Source organism: Mesocricetus auratus, unplaced genomic scaffold, assembly GCF_017639785.1.
Source record: "Mesocricetus auratus isolate SY011 unplaced genomic scaffold, BCM_Maur_2.0 Super-Scaffold_100033, whole genome shotgun sequence".
Lineage (NCBI taxonomy): Eukaryota > Metazoa > Chordata > Mammalia > Rodentia > Cricetidae > Mesocricetus > Mesocricetus auratus.
The window spans coordinates 13,570,737-13,589,497 of record NW_024429213.1 but is presented as its reverse complement, the minus strand read 5'-3'; the positions used below and the strand labels follow the sequence as shown (position 1 = coordinate 13,589,497).

At 48.2% G+C, this 18,761-nt stretch overlaps 1 protein-coding gene across 1 annotated transcript; it reads left to right on the top strand.

The window, feature by feature from the left end:
* The first annotated feature begins 1,976 nt into the window (after positions 1-1,976).
* On the top strand, positions 1,977-17,528 carry LOC101830475 (synaptophysin). Its single transcript, XM_005085091.4, has 7 exons — positions 1,977-2,101; positions 3,210-3,275; positions 4,309-4,433; positions 7,443-7,638; positions 8,312-8,503; positions 12,956-13,286; positions 16,127-17,528. The coding sequence occupies exons 1-6, from the start codon at positions 2,066-2,068 to the stop codon at positions 13,280-13,282; spliced, it is 942 nt and encodes a 313-aa protein (XP_005085148.1). The 5' UTR covers positions 1,977-2,065; the 3' UTR covers positions 13,283-13,286; positions 16,127-17,528.
* Positions 17,529-18,761: the final 1,233 nt, after the last annotated feature.

Here is an 18,761-nt window from a genome sequence, read left to right as displayed (position 1 = left end):
ATTCATTTTAAACAGATGTTCTGGTGGTATGCTGAAAAAAGACTGGTGGGGGGAGAGAATGGAGATGCTAAAATTGGCAGAATGATGGTTACCTTAGCCAGGGAAGGTAACAAGGGAGATGGTGAGAAGTCAGTAGATTCCTGAATAGTAAAAGAAGTCAAATGAACCATGTCTTGATCACTGTACTAAGTGCATTATAGTTGATTATCTTTTTAAAATCAGTATGACGCCGGGCGTTGGTGGCACATGCCCTTAATCCCAGCACTCGGGAGGCAGAGGCAGGTGGATCTCTGTGAGTTCAAGACCAGCCTGGTCTACAAGAGCGAGTTCCAGGACAGGCTCCAAAGCCACAGAGAAACCCTGTCTCGAAAAACCAAAAAAAAATCAGTATGGCAAGCCTACATATAGCATTTTAAAATGTTTTACTGTCTAAGGTCAAATAGGAGTAAATATTAGAAATGAGATTCAAGAAACTGTAAGCCCAAACTCAAACAACTGGGAAGTATCTATAACATGTGTTTTTAAAAATAAATATAGGGATCAGGCATAGTGGTGCACACTTTTAATACAAGCACTCTGGAGCCAGAGGCAGGCAGATCTTTGTGAGTTCCAGAACAGGTTCCAAAGCTACACAGAGAAACCCTGTCTCAAAAAACCAAAACAAAACCAAAAAAGGTATAACAGCTAGACTACCTGTGGTGGTACATGCCTTTAATCCTAGCATTTGAGAGGCACAGTCAAGAGGATCTCCAAATTCAGGGTAAGCCTGGTCTACAGACTGATGAACAGGACTGTTACACAGAGAAACTCTGTCTGAAAAAAAGAAAAAACAAAACAAACAAAAAAGTCAGAGCTAGCATAATGGAACATGCCTATAATTCCAGAATCTGGGAAGCAGAGGAAAGAGAATAAGGAATTTAAGGTCATCCTCAGCTGCACATGAAGTTCAAGGCCAACCTGGGCTATATGAACTCCTATCTCAAAAATAAATAACTGACATCCATTCAAATGTTTCTGGAACTCAAGCATACAGAAGGGTATAAAATAGTGTTCTTCCCTGCTGCTGACAGTTATCCATTATCTTTTACTACCTGTGTAAGATGATGCATTCATAGGTTAGCACTTAGCATCTTAGAGCTTTTTATAAGCACTTCTTAATGTGGGGTTGACCATCTTAACCTCAACGATATTTTATCCCTTGAATTTTGTAAAATGGCAATCAGCACCGACCTTGATGGACCTAGTTTTAGCATCATGAAAGAGGGTAGTCCATTAAGAGATGGAGGACCCACGTAGTGAAAAGACCCTACTCTGGCAAGTTGTTCTTTCATCTCCACACCTGTACTATAGTGCCCCCCTTCCTTTGCTCCCTCCATCCCTCTCTCCACACTCAATAAATGGCGTTTTAAAAGAAAGAGGCTAACACAAATCAATAAATGTATTAAAAGAGAGGGCCAAGGAATAAACAGAAGGTGAAATACAGAGTTAGATTAGACAACAATTTGACCAAGAAGAAAAGAAAAATTCAGGTAGTTAGAGTTTGGGAATGTGCTTTAAAACACAGATTTTTTCCAAAGGGAATCTTTGAACTGTCTTTTAAACTGTGGAAACGTTTAAACTGCAGAGACTCTGAGCACTGCCGATTACTAGCTGTGTGACCTTGTGCAAGTCACTTAATGTCTCTGGAGACTCATTTTCTTCATCTGTAAAAACAGGACTAATAGTCACTGCTATATAGGGATTAAATGAGTGAACACACGTAACAAACACGGCACCCACCCGGCTTGGCAAAATATTGTAGAAGTAAGAGGTCCTCTATCCCCCAGGCCGCTACCTTCTGAAAGGACCCTACACTCTGAAGATTTACAGACTCCATAAGGATGGAATGGCCGCAGGCAAGCTTGGGGGAGGGGGTGCCGTGTTGCGCAGGCGCTCACACGAAAAAGAGACAGGATGCGAGGGGCGGGGCCGCCGCCGACTGGGCTGTTCCAACGATTGCGCGCCGCCCCCGCCGCGCCCCGCGCCCGCCCTTGCTAGCAGGCACCTTCCGCCCCCTGCATTGCTGATGCTGCTGCTGGCAGACATGGACGTGGTGAATCAGGTACGCGCTCCAGCACCGTGGACAGAGCCCGGCGCTTGGAACCCGGGTGGCTTTAGCCCTACATCCCTGAGAGGTGGTGACCAGGGTAGCGGAGATACGGTCACTGGGGCTGGGGTTGGGGCTGGGGCCGGGGATTCTGCAGCCGGGGAGGGAGGAAGGTGGAGAAAAGGAATGCGCTCTTTGCCGCATCGAGGACTGTCCTCACTGCCGCAGAGGGGGCCGCCAGAACCCCACAAGAACTGTCGACCTGGCGGGGAGAAAGACGGGAGCTTGGGTCTAGGAAGAGGGCAAAGGGGCAGGGGAGGGGAGAATGAAAAGAAGACTGGGGGGGCTGCAGATGAGCTAGGAAATGGAGCGACAGAAGGTGTGGGGGCGGGGTGGGGGAGGGCTGGCACCCGCCCCTCCCAGAGATTTCACCCCGGTAGATGACCCCCCCATTCCCCCCGGGGCGGATCTAGAGGGACGATCCGGTTTTGCCTCTCCAAAGTCCCCAGCTTTCTCATTCCTAGCGCATAACCAGTGAATCTATGTCCCAGCTCTCTCCCACCTTAAACATTCCAGACCATCTCCGCCATCTCCCTCTTCTTCATCACCTCGGAATCTGCTTTCTCCCTAACCAGTAGCGACCCCTCCCCACACGCATCTCCTCAGACACAACCACCATCATCTGAGTCACCTTTACCACTGCAGACCTCTCCCCTATGATGCTGTGACTCACCTTCATCTCTCAATGCCCCCTCCCCCACTCTAATGAACCCCATCTTCTTCCACTCAACCTTTTTCCCTATCTGAGTCACCTTTAAGCAGTGTAGACCTTCCTTCTCTAACTAGTCTGGACCCCATCTATTTTCTACAACCAGCCTCCTCTGCCATGTGAGTCATCACCTCACGCTTCACCACTCCTAAACCCTGGGGGTTTCTCTGAGACCCTGATGTTTACTCCTTTCCCCCAAATTATCATCTTCTCCTCCTCACTCCCTCTCTATATGCCACCCACTCCCAGGGGTCACATGCCCTATCCCTAGGGATCAGTGCCTGGCAGCCTGACCCCTCACCTCCATCTCTATTCCCCACAACCCTTCCCCCTCTATGCTGTTTTTCTCCTCAGCTGGTGGCTGGAGGTCAGTTCCGGGTGGTCAAGGAGCCCCTTGGCTTCGTGAAGGTGCTGCAGTGGGTGAGTGTGGTCTGGGCTGTGGGGTGGGGAAGTAGAGAGGGTGGCAGTGGGGTCCAGAAGAACAGGGATGTAGGAGGATCAGGGAGCCAGAAAAGGGCTGGAGTGGAAGGAGATGAAGGAATTGAACGGTAGAGTAAGGTCCCAGGGGTTTAAGGACAGGGAACAGATAGGCTATGACGTCACATAAGGCCGAGGGTACCCCTGTTGTGGAGTGACAGATTGTGACGTCCGACCTCTTCTCTTGAAGTAAAGGAGGGAGGGATGGGAGGTGGAGCCTGAAGCGACTGCTGAGAGAAAAGAGAGAGAGAGAGAGAGAGAGAGAGAGAGAGAGAGAGAGAGAGAGAGAGAGAGAGAGAGAGGGAAAGCAGAAAAATCCAGACAGTGAAGGAGACAGAGAATGAGAGGCAGGGAAGGGTAGAGACAGTGATGGAAATGCTGAGAAATGGGAGCCAGAGAACTGGGTGTGAAGCAGAAAAACGTGGTAGGGGAGAGAAAGACACACACAGATAAAGAGACACCCAAAAGAAAAACCAGAAAGCAACTCTCAGAAATAGGCACAAGGGAGACAGAGAACCATAGAGACCTTGTGAGAGGCAGAGCAGGACAGACAGGCAGACCAAGAGACGAGCGCGCAGAGACATACACTCACACAGAGAGTTAAAAAAAGATGATGCGGGGAACATGCAGAGAAACAGAGATAGTGAGAGAGGGAGGTGCAAAAGCAGAGATACAGTGAGTGACAGAAGAGGAGAAAATGGAGAGGAGAGGAGAGAAAAGGAAGGGGGAGAGAAGAGGGAGGACGGGAGGAGAAGCCAGAACACCTAGAGGTAAAACCAGAGACACAGAGAGAGAGACAGCCACACCCCTGTAATCAGCTTGTGCTAGGACCCGGTGAGCCCTGATTAGGGGGGTGGGGTGGGGACGTGTCCATCTGCTGCTGTCTCTGCTGCCCCCTTCAATCTGTCCAGAGGAGGGCACTCCCTCCCACATGCATACAGGCTCACTACAGCCATCCACCTTCCTGCTACCCAAGGTCTTTGCCATCTTCGCCTTTGCTACATGTGGCAGCTATGACGGAGAGCTCCGGCTGAGTGTGGAGTGTGCCAACAGGACGGAGAGTGCCCTCAACATCGAAGTTGAATTTGAGTACCCTTTCAGGTGTGCCCCTGCCCTGGTATCCTGAGGTCTGGGAGAGGCAGGGCCAGGGGGAGGGTGGGTCTGAGCAATCCTTTCCCATGACCTTTGCAGAGCTCACACCTTTGAGGCCACAGCTGCTGGGATCGATGCCCGTGCACTGAACACCTGCTGTGTAACTGGCACTGCTCTAGATCTTTATGACAATGTGGTGTGCAGGACAGACACGGGGTGTTACCCTCACTCGCTCGCTCTATTCCGGCAAAAGAGAGGAATAGAAGAAAAGAAATAAATAAGATTCATAAGTAAATGTCAGAGCTGGGGCTGTGGTGCAGTGGGGCGGGGCTTACACAGCAAGAAAGGCCCTGGGTTACAGAGGGAGAGAGAGAGAGAGAGAGAGAGAGAGAGAGAGAGAGAGAGAGAGAGAGAGAGAGAGAGAGAGAGAGATAAAGGAGGGGGAGAGGGAGACAGGGAGAGAGTTGCGAGCACACAAATATGTACACTTTCATGTAGTAAATGCTCAATTAACGTGAGTTGCTGGGTATGGTGGCTAATGCTTGTAATCCCAGCACCTTGGAGGCTATGCCAGAAAGATTGTGGTGAGTTCCAGGCTACCCTCGAATACAAAGTGAGATCTTGTCTCAAAATAAGGGGAATGAATGGCTCAGCAGATAAAGGCACTTGCTATTAAGCCTGACAACTTGAGTTTGAGTGGTAGAAAGAAAGAACAGACTCACTGCAAATTGTTCTCTGACCTCCACACATGAACTGTTACACACATACTCCTACATACACACAGACATGAACACACTAGATACAATTTTAAAAAGACATATTTTAAAATAATGTTAGTTGACCTTATTTACATCTCAAAGTGCTAGGGTTTAACAGTGACTAAAGTAGACCAAGTTCCCAGTCTTCATCAGAACAAACAAAAGGAGGTAACTGCAGATGCAGATAAATCCTAGAACCATATCCTCACGCAGGGGTTCTGCTAGAAAACAATGGGAATGCTGTATAGATGCAGGAAACCATGGGATCAAATTAGAAGTTCCTGCCATTTACTGAGTCCCGAACATGTAGCAGGCACTGTAGTAGGCGCTAGGTGTGCATGAGTAAGGACAAGCTAAACAGCTGCTACCTCTTGAAGATGGAGAGACAGACCCACAGTTTCACCTGACTTTCATTGACTACTGAACTAAATCATATAGCAGCTTGAGTCTCAACTTCCTCGTTTGTAAACAGAGATAATACTGATGCTCCACAAGGTGATGGGACATCCTCACTAAGTCAATACTTGCAAAGCACTCAGTGCAGTGTCTGGGACCAAGAAGTGTTCTGCATATGCTTGTTAAGTGTAAGAAATCAGATTCAGGAACTTGGGAAACAGTTGGAAACTGGGAGTTGAGGAACACCAAGGGTAAATGGAGACCCAAGAGATCACACAGTTGGGAGAGGGAAGACACCTCAGGTAGGGGAGCATGGCCTGAGAGAGAGCAGCCAGGAGTACCCAGGTTCACATAAGCCAAAGAGAAAAGTTTGGGGGCTCAGGGTGTAACACAGTGGCAAAGCACTTGTCTAGCATGTCCTGGGTTCCATCCCCAGGACCTTAGAGGAGGAGGAAGAGGAGACGCGCATGTGTACACATGTGCACACACACACACACACACACACACACACGGTGTGGAGGGAGGAGGTAGTCAGCAGCATAAGAGCCAGCCTTTGGGGAATCCTCTAAAGACCATGAACCACTGCCCTCAGCACCGTCCATGCTCGGGACCTCTGCTATACAAGGACATCAGTTCTATTGGTCAGTCTCAGGATCCCATCTCCAACCTGAGGCCAGAGCAGTGGGCCCCCAGTCCATCTCTATTCTTCCCACACACAAGGCTCTTCCCCATCACTGCACAGGGAAGGCCTTTGTCTCGGAGCACCTTCCCAGACTGCCCTTCACACATCCTGTTCCTTACACCCTCCTGTTTTTTCCTGTTTCATAACTGTTTGGCTTCTCTACCATGCAGACATTTTTTTTTCATCTCAGGGACCTAAAAAGAGTCTCTAAAAAGAGAAAAGAGTTGACATGACTTAGGAGGAGATAGAATTCATCCAGGAGCTCTGTCCTTCCAAATGCACTTCTCTTAGGCTGTGCCCATCTCTGTGTGTTTCACCCTAAAAACACTGCTTGAGAACCTAGTAGGTGCCAGCACTGTTCAAGGCCTTAGCATCTTTCAGAAAATGAAAAGAGGAATAAGCCCTCCCCCTTCATAGTTACAGGGAAAATTCCAGGTGAAAAAACAAAACCCCTGGGCAAGGGAGAGAGCGGCATCAGTAAAGTGCTTGCCTTGCAGGATGAGGACTTGAGTTTGACCCCAGCACCCACATTAACCAAAGCCCAGCACAGTAGCTCAGGCTGGAATCCCTGGCACTCCATAGCCAGCCAGCTTATGATAATTGGCAAGTTCCAAGCCAGAGAGACCCTGTTTCAAAAAGAGGGAGGGTGGCACCTAAGAAACAACACATACAACCGCATACACACCAACAAATGTGCACCTGCACACACATGCACATTCACACATATGTTCAGTTATCAGCATAAAAAAAATTTTTAAAGTGAGATCCGGGAAGTGTTTAATGAAAAGGTGACCCTTGAGCAAAGTTTGAAGGAACTGGAGGACTAAGACGTGAAGCTGTCTTTTAAAAGAGCTTGATCTTAGTCAAAACGCTGAGAAACAATAAGGGGGAAGCATTCCTGTTAGAGCACTCAGTGCAAAGACTCTCCAGTTGAAATACATGATACCTGGCGTGTTCTAGAATGAACTCAGAAGCAGAAGTAGCTGGCTTGCAGTGAGGGAGGGATGCCACATATCCTATCAGGATGCTTTCAACAACCAATGGTACATTGCAAGTGCTCAGTGCCTGGCCATTTCCTCCTCTTCCTCCCGGGACCTCAAAACAATCTGGGAGACCCATGGCTGGGAAGGTGACAAAGGGATTCTTAGAGTCCGGCCCACACCTACACACCTCTTTCTGCAGGCTGCACCAAGTGTACTTTGATGCACCCAACTGCCAAGGGCGCACCACCAAGGTCTTCCTAGTTGGGGACTACTCCTCATCTGCTGAATTCTTCGTCACCGTGGCTGTGTTTGCCTTCCTCTACTCCATGGGGGCCCTAGCCACCTATATCTTCCTGCAGAACAAGTACCGAGAGAACAACAAAGGGCCCATGATGGTGAGTCCCCACAGCTGGTTGCATGCATTGACCAGGGACACAAGGCCGCAGGGACGAAGCTCATTTGGCTCACAGGTCAAACCAACTCCAAGACAGGCTTACACCCAAGCAGCCCAACACTGCTGCTGCTGCTGCTGTCTCCGAGACTCTACATTGGGCATCTGGCTTGAGAAGTCGTAGAGTCAGAGGAGCACACTCACAGCCCACACAGAATGCCAGACAGGCCCACAACCTGACCCTACTATCTGTCACACAACCACATAGACTAGATCAAAGGAAGGCGCACTGAGGTTCACTGTGACAGTCACGCATGTCACCCTACCACACAGACACTGATTCCTACACAGAGATATTCTCACACCCTCACCCCAGACATAAAATGACACATATTCCCACATGCAAATAAAAGTAGCACAGATTCGGAAACATCCCACCGTGTTAGTTCCTCCCTCAACACCCACACCCACACATCACTAGCACACTCCCACACCCTCTGTATCAAATACGCTCAACGAGCTCAAGCTCCGAGGGCTCCCTCCAAGGGAATATAGTGTGCACTTCAGGGCTGCAAAGGCAGAAGAGAGACAGGCCTCTTCTAAAGGGCGCGTCCCACAAAAGCTATTGTGTAAAGGGCTGGGGGCTCAACATGATGTCTTCCTTGTCCCCTGCCTAGGACTTTTTGGCCACGGCAGTGTTTGCCTTCATGTGGCTAGTTAGCTCATCTGCTTGGGCCAAAGGCCTGTCCGATGTGAAGATGGCCACAGACCCGGAAACCATTATCAAGCAGATGCCTGTGTGTCACCAGACAGGGAACACTTGCAAGGAACTGAGGGACCCTGTGACTTCAGGACTCAACACCTCAGTGGTAAGTCCAGGGAAGCTGGCTGGGCTGGAAGACAAAAGCTGGGAGACATAATCTGGCATGAGAAATGGTGGAGACAGAGAATGAGGGGAGAGTCAGGAGATCCATGGGAGCTCCCAGGAGGAGGCATGCCATCAAAAGAAGGCTGAACAATTTTAACCACTAGGGTACCATACACTATCTGTCTCCAATAGGGGGGAACATGAGGTCTTTCAGATTAGGCCGGGACACCTGAACCCAGCCCAGTATGGTCAAATCTCCTGAAATTCAGTATCTTTGTACAACTTGTTTCGGTAAGTGCAAACAAAAAGACTATCTTGAAATGCTCCCTACTTGGACGCCCCCTACTGGCTTCAATCAGTCTGAATATAGATCCCGTCACTTGCAAGCTCTGTGACCTATAGCTAGGGATGAGCCTCTCAGGGATCATTTTGAGCATGTAATTGAAGGCTAATGTTAGATCCCTGCTCCAAAGTTGAGTACTCACCTAGTTCACAGCACGCAAAGAACCTGAAACAAGATTACATCCTGTATCACTGCCATTTGCTGACTGTGCTATCTTAGGACTTTAAAATGGACATATCAGAGCCGGGTGGTGGTGGCTCATGCCTTTAATCCCAGCACTCGGGAGGCGGAGGCAGACGGATCTCTGTGAGTTCAAGACCAGCGTGGTATACAGATCAAGTTCCAGGACAGGCTCCAAAGCTGTTACACAGAGAAACCCTGTCTCAAAAAAAAGGACATATCAGGGCTGAAGAGATGGCTCAGTGGTTAAGAGCACTGACTGCCCTTCCAGAGGTCCTGAGTTTAATTCCTAGCACCCATATGGTGGTTCACAACTGTCTGTAACTCCAGTTCCAGGGCATCTGAAACCCTTACACAGACATAGCTGCAGGCAAAACACTAATACACATAATTTTAATTAATTAATTAAAATAAATAAATATAAAATGGATATATCAAGGGTTGGAGAGATAGCTCAGTGGTTAAGAGCACTTGCTGCTCAGTTGGGCAGTGGTGGCACACATCTTTATTAGTCCCAGCTCCGGAGGCAGAGGCAAGTGGATCTCTGTGAGTTCAAGACCAGCGTGGTCTACAAAGTGAGTTCCAGGACAGTCAGGGCTGTTACAACTCTGTCTCAGGGGAGGAGAACAGGGGGTTCTTGCAGAGGACCCAGGTTCAGTTCCTAGCACCCACGCATTGACTCCAAACCCTCTGTAATTCTAGTTCCAAGGGACTTGTACTCTCTTCTGATCATCCCAAGGACCTGGCATGCTAGTGGTACACATACACATGTGGGCAAAACGCTTATATACCTAAATGAAATTTTAAAACTTTTAAAAAAAAGAAAATGGCTGGGCGTTGGTGGCGCATGCCTTTAATCTCAGCACTTGGGAGGCAGAGGCAGGCGGATCACTGTGAGTTCGAGGGCAGCCTGGTCTACAGAGTGAGTTCCAGAACAGCCTCCAAAGCCACAGGGAAACCCTGTTTCGAAAAAACCAAAAAAAAAGTGTTAAAAAAAAAAAAAGAAAATGGAGATATCAGCCCAAGTGTGGTGGCACGTGCCTGTAATTCTAGTACCTGGGAGGCTGGCACATGAAGACTCTGGGCTATATAGTGAGTTCCAAAACATCCTAGGCTACAGAGTGAGATCTTGTCTCAAAAAAGAAAAATAAACTAAAAATACTAAAAACAAATAAAATGGGGGTATCAGCTGGGTGCAGTGGTGCATGTCTGTGGTCTCAGCGACTAGGCAAGCAGAGGCAGAGAAAGATTGGACATGAGCCCAGGAGTTCTGGGCCAGCCTGGACAACATTTCAAGACTGTCTCAAAAAAAGAGTACAGTAAGATGTAAGTTTTACTTTCTGTCCATACCTGCAACTTTTTTTTTGGTTTTTCGAGACAGGGTTTCTCTGTATTGTTTTGGAGCCTGTCCTGGAACTCGCTCTGTAGACCAGGCTGGCCCCGAACTCACAGAGATCTGCCTGTCTCTGCCTCCCGAGTGCTGGGATTAAAGGTGTGTGCCACCAACGCCTGGCCATACAATCAACTTTAAATGAACTAATAACATATAAGGTGCTAAGAAGAGAATGTGACATATATTTTATATGTTCTATATACTTATTTTTAATTTTTAAGTTGTTTTTCTTTAAGAGCATATACTTAGCTAGGCATGGTCGAATACACATTTAATCCCAGCTCTCGGGAGTCAGAGACAAGTGGATCTCTGTCAGTTGGAAGTCAGCCTGGTCTACAGAGCGAGTTCTAGGACAGCCAGGGCTATTACACAGATAAACCTTGTCTCAAAAAACCCAAAACAGAGCCGGGCGGTAGTGGCGCACGCCTTTAGTCCCAGCACTCAGGAGGCAGAGGCAGGCGGATCTCTGTGAGTTCAAGGCCGGGCTAGACCGACAGCCTCCAAAACAATACAGAGAAACCCTGTCTCGTAAAAACCAAAAAAAAAAACAAAACAAAACAAACAAAAAGCATATACTTAGAGTCAGAAATGTAACTGTATGCCTATAAACTTAGCACTTAAAACATTATTTTTTCGGGGGGGGGTGTTCGAGACAGGGTTTCCCTGTGTAGCTTTGGAGTCTGTCTTGGAACTAGCTCTAACTAGCTCTCGTAGACCAGACTGGGCTCAAATTCACAGAGATCCATCTGCATCTGCCTCCCAAGTGCTGGGATTAAAGGTGTGCGCCACCATCACCACCACCCAGCGAAACACTACTTTTTAAAAAAGGTTTATTTTTATTTTATTTATATGAGTGTTTTGCTTACATGTATGTCTATGCACACCAATTGCACTCTTGGTGCCTGTGGAGGTTAAGAAGAGGGTGGCAGGAGCCAGATATAATGGTGCACGCCTTTAATCTCAGCACTCAGGAGGCAGAGACAGATGGATCTCTGTGAGTTCCAGACCAGCCTGGTCTACATAGTGGATTCTAGAACAACCAGAGTAACATAGTGAGATCTTGTCCCAAACAGCTTAAAAAGGAAAATGAGGGTGCTGATACTCTGAAACTGGTGTTACAGGTCTTTGTGCGCCACCATGTGAATTCTGGAAATCAAACCGAGCCTAGATCCTCTTAACCTCTGAGCCACTTACTGCATCCCCAAGGCTAATTTAAAGCCAGACTGCCCTACATACTGAGCTCCAAGCCATCCTGGGCTAAATGACAAGATCCTGTCTCAAAAACAAATATAAATCAAACAGGGGGCTAGACCTCCACAGGCACACCATGTCTACTGCACTATCAAACACACACACACACACATGCACGCACACACTAAATATTTAATAAAACATAAAATCAAGAGTATTTATTGAAAAAGTAAAAGAAAACAGGGGACTGGAGAGGTGGCTTAGTGGTTAAGAGCACTTAACTGCTTTTCCTGAGGGTGGGAGTTCAATTCCTAGAACCCTTTAATCCTATCACTTGGGAGGTAGAGGCCAGTCTGGCCTACATAGTGAGTTCTAGGGCTGCCAGGCTACACAGTAAAACCCTGTCTCAACAACCACAAGAAGCACTAAGAAGACAGAGGCAAGTAGTTCTCAGAGTTCAAGGCCAGCCTGGTCTATATAACAAGTTCCAGGACATCCAGAACTACACAGTGAGACCTTTCTCAAAAAAATTCATACACATATATATGTACACTTCTAAGTTTTATACATATGCATCTATGCTAATTTGCATACACATATGCATCAATTAGTGATGTCTATTTCTTTAAAATATATACTCATATATTTTACAAATTTAAATGTATTATATTTTATACATATATATATAAACATGTATACTTAATAAGTGTATACTTAAATACACTTTTGGGGTTTTTTCAAGAAAGGGTTTCTCTGTGGCTTTGGAGGCTATCCTGGAACTAGCTCTTGTAGACCAGGTTGGTGTCACAGAGATCCGCCTGCCTCTGCCTCCCGAGTGCTGGGATTAAAGGCGTGCGGCACCAACGCCCGACTTAAATACATTTTTTAATTATTTTTTTTCTTTAGAGACAGGGTCTATCTACATGGCCCTGGTTGTTCTGGAACTCACTCTGTAGACCAGGATGGCCTCAAACTCACTGAGATCCACCTGCCTCTGCCTCTGAGTACTTAGATTAACAGCTTTACACCACCACTCGCTGCCCTAAATATTAATTGTTGAGACTGATTTTCATGTGTCCCAGGCTGGCCTCAAACTATGGAGCTAAAGCTAGCCTTGCATCGGTCGTCCTGCCTCCAGCTCCGCAGGATTACAGAATCAATAAATAACTTGCACATCTGAGTCCTAACAACTGCCCCAGTCCCAAATTTTTCTGTACATTGATAGTCACAGAGACTCACGAATTTATGCCTTAAAAAATGCACATTCCGGTTCGCCCAGTCTCAAATTCCCCGGGGCTGCCAAAGCAATGGGTCAGAGACATCAGCTTGGTTCTGTATCCCTGCAGGTGTTTGGCTTCCTGAACCTGGTGCTCTGGGTTGGCAACCTATGGTTCGTGTTCAAAGAGACTGGCTGGGCCGCCCCGTTCATGCGTGCACCTCCAGGCGCCCCGGAAAAGCAACCAGCACCTGGGGATGCATATGGCGATGCCGGCTACGGGCAGGGTCCTGGAGGATATGGGCCCCAGGATTCCTATGGGCCTCAGGGTGGCTACCAACCCGACTACGGGCAGCCAGCGGGTGGCGGTGGCGGTGGCTACGGGCCTCAGGGCGACTATGGGCAGCAAGGCTATGGCCCGCAGGGAGCGCCCACTTCCTTCTCCAATCAGATGTAATCTGGTGAGTGACGAATGGGAGGATGCGGCGGGGAGGTACAAGAAGAGAAGTTTGAAGGAACTAATAGACAGGCAGAACTACAAAAAAAAAAAAAAATGAACGCCGAAAAATCGGCCAATGAGTGGAGAGCAGGAGAAGGAAGGGGCAGGAGTAGTGCTCAGAGTAACCAATAAATGGATTGTAAGGGCACTTGCGCAGTGGAGAATCGCCGAACTTACCGAAGTAGCCAAGTTTTCAGGAAGGGAAGGGAGGTGGGACTTGGAAACGCTTGCTAAAACAACAGGAGTTAAAGCCAATAAATGGGCAAAGGTAAGCACAGAGCGTTTTGAGGGCCACCAGTGCAGGAGCAGGGTGTGGATCTGCTGCTACCTCTCCTTAACTCTTGTAGTGAAAGAGATGATGTGGGATTTCAAATGAGGACAAGGGAGGGGCAAGGGCCTTGTATACATTCTTGTCGTGCCCTAAAAGAAACGAATGTCTGCATGATGGAGCACATATATAATCCCAGCACTTGAGAGGCTGACGCACAGGGACCTCAAGTTCTCAAGTCCTGCTTGGTCTATATAGCCAAATCCTGTCTCAGAGAGAGAAAGGGGGCAACACCTAGGTGGGCAGAGATTTGGTAGTGGGTGAGCCAGGTTGGAGAGTCTTCTAAAGCATCCCACGTTTAATTCATCAAAAACTCCCTGATTGGCCAGGTGTGGTTTTAATCCCAGAACTGGAGAAGCAGAGACAAGTAGGGCTCTGTAAATTCAAGACCAGCCTGGTTTACAAAGCCGCTTCCAGGTCACTTGGGGCCACACAATGAGACCATGTCTCAAAAAAAAAAAAAAAAAAGTCTTGTCCTGTTGGTTCCTACTTTCAAAATATCTCCAGCCTTTCCATTTTTCAGAATCATATTCCCTCTTCATAAGTACCTACCCCATTTACAACCTGTCCTAACCCCCAGCATCCACAGGTATTCTGCTAGGCCGTCCTGTATTCGGTTGTAGTATGTTACGTAAAGGCAAAACCCTTTCAGAGTGGTCACAAGGCCCACATACATAGCACTACTCCCTCTTCCCTGAAGACTCTTCGTCCGACCTGCTGACCTGCTGGCACTGATCACCCATTGTCCCATCACTGTTTCAGTCAAACAGGCCCGTGCCAGGTCCTATTCTACCACAGGGCCTTTGGACTTGCTTCCCCGCCAGAGTTTTACACATCCGCATCTCTACCCGGCCATTGCTTTGGTCACTACTCACTCAATGAGGCCTTTGTTTTTGTCGGTTGCTGGTTGGTTGGGGGAGTTGTTCTGTTTTGCAAGCACTGAGAACTGAGCTCAGGTCTCCTGCATACTAAGCAAGTGCTCTATTGCTGTACTATATAACCAGCCTCTTTTTACTTCTTCTTTTGGGACAGAGTTTTACTAAGTTGCCCAAATTTATTTGGAACTCACTCTGTAGCCCAGGCTGGCTTTGAATTTGCAATAGTCTCACATCCACCTCCCATGTGGCTGGGATCATAGACCTACACCACCACAGCTGGCTTTGTTGTTGCTGTGTTGTTGATGTTATTTTTAAGACAAGGACTCCAGTAGCTAATACTGGCCTAGACCTCATTGTGTTAGCTAAGAATGACCTTGAATTCCTGATTGTGCCTCCACCTCCCCGTTTTGCTTTTTGTTTGACCTAGGATCCCACTATGTAGCCCAGGCTGACCTCAAACTTGTTTTCCTCATGCCTCTGCCTCCTAAATTCTGGGATGCCAGGCACATATTACCAAGTCCATTTCAGTGATGGTTTGTCTAAAACAAATCCCGCTTGTTATCTTTCTCACCACACCCTGTGTTTTTCCTTATCACCATTTTTTAATTACCAATTTACAGTTCATGACTACTCCACTAGATTGAAGGTATAACCAAGACTTATTCGTGCTATACAAACATTACTTAGAATACTTTTTTTTTTGGTTTTGGTTTTTCGAGACAGGGTTTCTCTGTGGCTTTGGAGGCTGTCCTGGAACTTGCTCTTGTAGACCAAGCTGGTCTCGAACTCACAGAGATCCACCTGCCTCTGCCTCCCGAGTGCTGGGATTAAAGGTGTATGCCACCACCGCCCAGCAACACTTTTTACAAACAATTTTATTTTTAATTAATTATGTATATGTGTGTGAGTGTGAGTTCCAGTTCCCTCGGAGGACAGGAGAAAGGTCAGGTTCTTTGGAGCTGAAGTTACAGCTGGTTGTGACCCACCCGATGCAGGTGCTGGAAGTCACATGTGGATCCTCTGAAAGAGCATCAAGCACTCTTAACTTTCAGCCCTAACAGCCTCCTTAGGGAATTTTTTTGGTTTTGGGTGACAGGGTCTCTGCATTGCATTGGCTATCCTGGGACTCACTCTGTAGACTAGGCTAGCCTTGATCACAGAGATCCACCTGCCTCCGCCTCCTGAGTGCTGAGATTAAAGGCCTGTGCCAGCATGCTTGGCCTATTATCATCTTATATTAGATAATTCATTAATATGTCTTGTTCATCCTGTAAAGTCTGTCTCCCCTGATATAATATAAGCCTGACAACGATAGGGCTACTTGTTTTGATTTTCAACAGTGACTAGAACACTGCTGGTTAATGGGCTCTTTTGATTAGGAGAGGGTGCCTTCCTTGTTCCTTTGGTACCCAGTTTAAGCAAGGCTGGGAATATCTTCCTAGTGAGAGCATCTAGGATGGAGCTGACTCCAGAGCTCTTAGAGAAGAAAACATGACAGGCAGAAGAAAAAGCGTAGTGACCCAACCCCTCCCTGGGTATATGACCCTCAGCTGTGAGGGCACTACCTCCTCCTTTCTGTGTCTTCTGTCTCTACAGGTCAGTGAAGCCCACGAAGACCCCATGGGTGGGCAAGAGCTCAAGAGAAGGCCTGCCCCCCTTCCTATCCCTATACCCTAGGTCTCCACCCCTCAACCCAGGAGACCCTAACTGTCTTTGCTGTTTATATATATATTATATTATATATAAATATCTATTTATCTGTCTGAGCCCTACCCTTACCCACTTCCCCATGCACTAGGGGCCCAGTCCTGAATGGGCTCCTCCCTTACCCTGACCTTGCATTCCTCAGCCCCTATCTGTTCCCTAGCCCTGTCCCTTGAGGTAAGGGGGCTCTAAAAAGGGGACAGGAAGGGGACCAGACCTTGGCTTCATGGAGAGGGGTCAGTGTGACTTCCCTTCCTTCTCTCCCTCTGCTCCTCCTAACTCTGGCCTTGGTTCCTCCAGCATTGCATGAACAGAAGCTTGAATGGAAATCCAACCCCAAGAGTAGAAGGACCGCAGATTGGGTGGGGTTATGGGTGAAACAGGTAAGAGGGGAGGAGCTCTGGATAGAGAGGACTAGTCAGCAGAGAATTGAGTTCCCGACACACCGGACATGGAGCCGAAAAGGGAAATGGTGTCCTACAGCATTCTGGAATGGAGCTGGAAGGAACTGGAAGGAGTGGTTCTAGGAAGCGAGTGGCTTTAACCCACAGTGGGCTCCAGACTGGGTTGGAACCAGCATTTCTAGAAGGGGTGTGTCTTGTTTGATTCCAAAGAGCTTGAGCAAGAATAGAAATGGGGTTCAGGAATAAGCTAAGCTTGAGATGCGGTCCTGGTCAGGATTGTAGAAAGGCATATGAAGAGTATGAGGAGTATGTGATGGTTTCAGAAGGGGAAGCCCTTGCTGTAATGGCCCAGTAAAGAAAATGTTTTCAAATGAGTGGGGTTTGAGCAGAGGGTGTGGGAGGCCACAGTTAGGAGCTGTGGGATGAGTTTGTTAAAGTAGGAAGGAGAATACTCCCTGCCCCCTGGGAATTGAGGTAGCCTGGGAAGAGCCAAGGATTGTGGTTTGGAGGATGAGGGGTGGGATCCAGAGAGAAAGGTCCCTGGCTCACCCCCTCTCAAGAGACAGCTAGATAATCAGAGGACAGAGTCTACATGTCTGTGGGGCTGACCCACCCTCTTCCCCTTTCTCTCCCCTCTCCCTCTCCCCTCCCATCTGTCCCGGAATACTTGGAGGCTAGGTCTGGAGCCCCCATCCTGTACCCTCTGCTGTGTCTGTGATGTTGGTAGTGCCTGTGATCGTGTGTTGCCATTTTGTCTGACTGTGGCCCCTCCCTCTTCCCTCCAGACCCCCTACTTTCCTGTGCCCTTCGGTATTGTTTGAAGACTCCCTCCCCGAGGAAGAACAAATATGAGAAATTCCCTTCTCCCAAATAAACTCCTCAACCACCTAGTCCCCCCGGCTCTGATTTCTCAGTGTGTCTTTTCTTTTGGGTGCAGACAGAGGGAGCGGAGGTAAGAGGAGAGGAGACCAGAGGAAGCTCAACCCCCGGTAGCATCCTGCTGAAGCCTTGCCTGCAAAATATTCCAGTCTCCAAGTTAGCACTGTTCGCTGTCCCATTGCTGGTCATCAAGTCTTTATAGGGTGTGGTCCTCATGCTGATCCCTTAGCCACCACCCTTCCTGGTCCCAAAGAAGTCTTCTCAAATTCCCAAGGCCTCCCTAACTAGGGAGACTCCACAAGACCTCATCCTACCCAAGCCCTTGTTTCTGAACCCTTCAGGTCCTATGGCAGCTATCTCCTTTCTCTTGCCTCAGCCTCAGCAGTGGAACCAAAGACCTGCCAGGTGGGGAGGCTGACTAACTCCTCCCCCAACCCCAGTTTCTCCCTGGACAAGGATCAGGAAGTGACAGGGTTGTGTGTAATAGGGTTGGGGGTGGAGGGGAGAGTTCCTGGGTGCTCAAGATGAAAGGCCTGCCTGACCCGTTGCTGCCTCATACCTAATTAAAGACTCCACTCGGGCGCCTGAGTTCTGAGTTGTGGCTGCCAATACTTGACCCCCTCCTAGCCCCAAGGCCCAGAGATGCTATGAGCAGAAAAGAGACACAGCTCTGGAAGTGAGTTCAGGAAAAGCGAGAGCTACCTGGCTATAGAAAAATAGAGCAGCAGGAAGGAAGGCTCTAAGACCTACTTCTTTGAGCTGGGATCCGTGGGCACAGTGGCTGAATATGGATGCCTTGGAAAGATGTGAAACAGGCCTCAGAACCTGGCCAGTGACTTTAGTCTCCCCCACATAAATCTCAGGTCTGGCTCTGAAAATTGAATAGGTCTAACAGGACCGTGAGAGCCACAGAGCACCAGCTAGGACTGAAAGTGAGGTTAGGACCATTCTTGTAACAGTCATCCTGAAAAAAAAAAGAGACTCTGGGAAGGGACCCAGAGGTGGCTTTGACCCCTGCCCCCCAAAGATGCCAAGATAAATCGACACTATTCGTCCGAGCAAACACTCTAGTGTACCACTCTAATCACGTTGCCAGGTCCAACACCACCCGCTTCCAGCTTTCAAACTTTAAAGGCCGTCTGGCACCGAGGGACACTGGCGGTTCAGCCTGCTCTGGCTCTAGCCCTGGTATGACCTCCAACTGCAGGTTTTCCAGCAAGGCACTCACTCACCTTTGGTTGGGG

What these genes read in the sequence shown, in the direction of transcription:
- LOC101830475 (XM_005085091.4), top strand. Translation starts at nt 2,066, where the DNA reads ATGCTGCTGCTGGCAGACATGGACGTGGTGAATCAG. An exon ending in TCGTGAAGGTGCTGCAGTGG is followed by an intron (nt 3,276 to 4,308) that starts GTGAGTGTGGTC and finishes CTGCTACCCAAG; the next exon opens with GTCTTTGCCATCTTCGCCTT. An exon ending in ACAACAAAGGGCCCATGATG is followed by an intron (nt 7,639 to 8,311) that starts GTGAGTCCCCAC and finishes TCCCCTGCCTAG; the next exon opens with GACTTTTTGGCCACGGCAGT.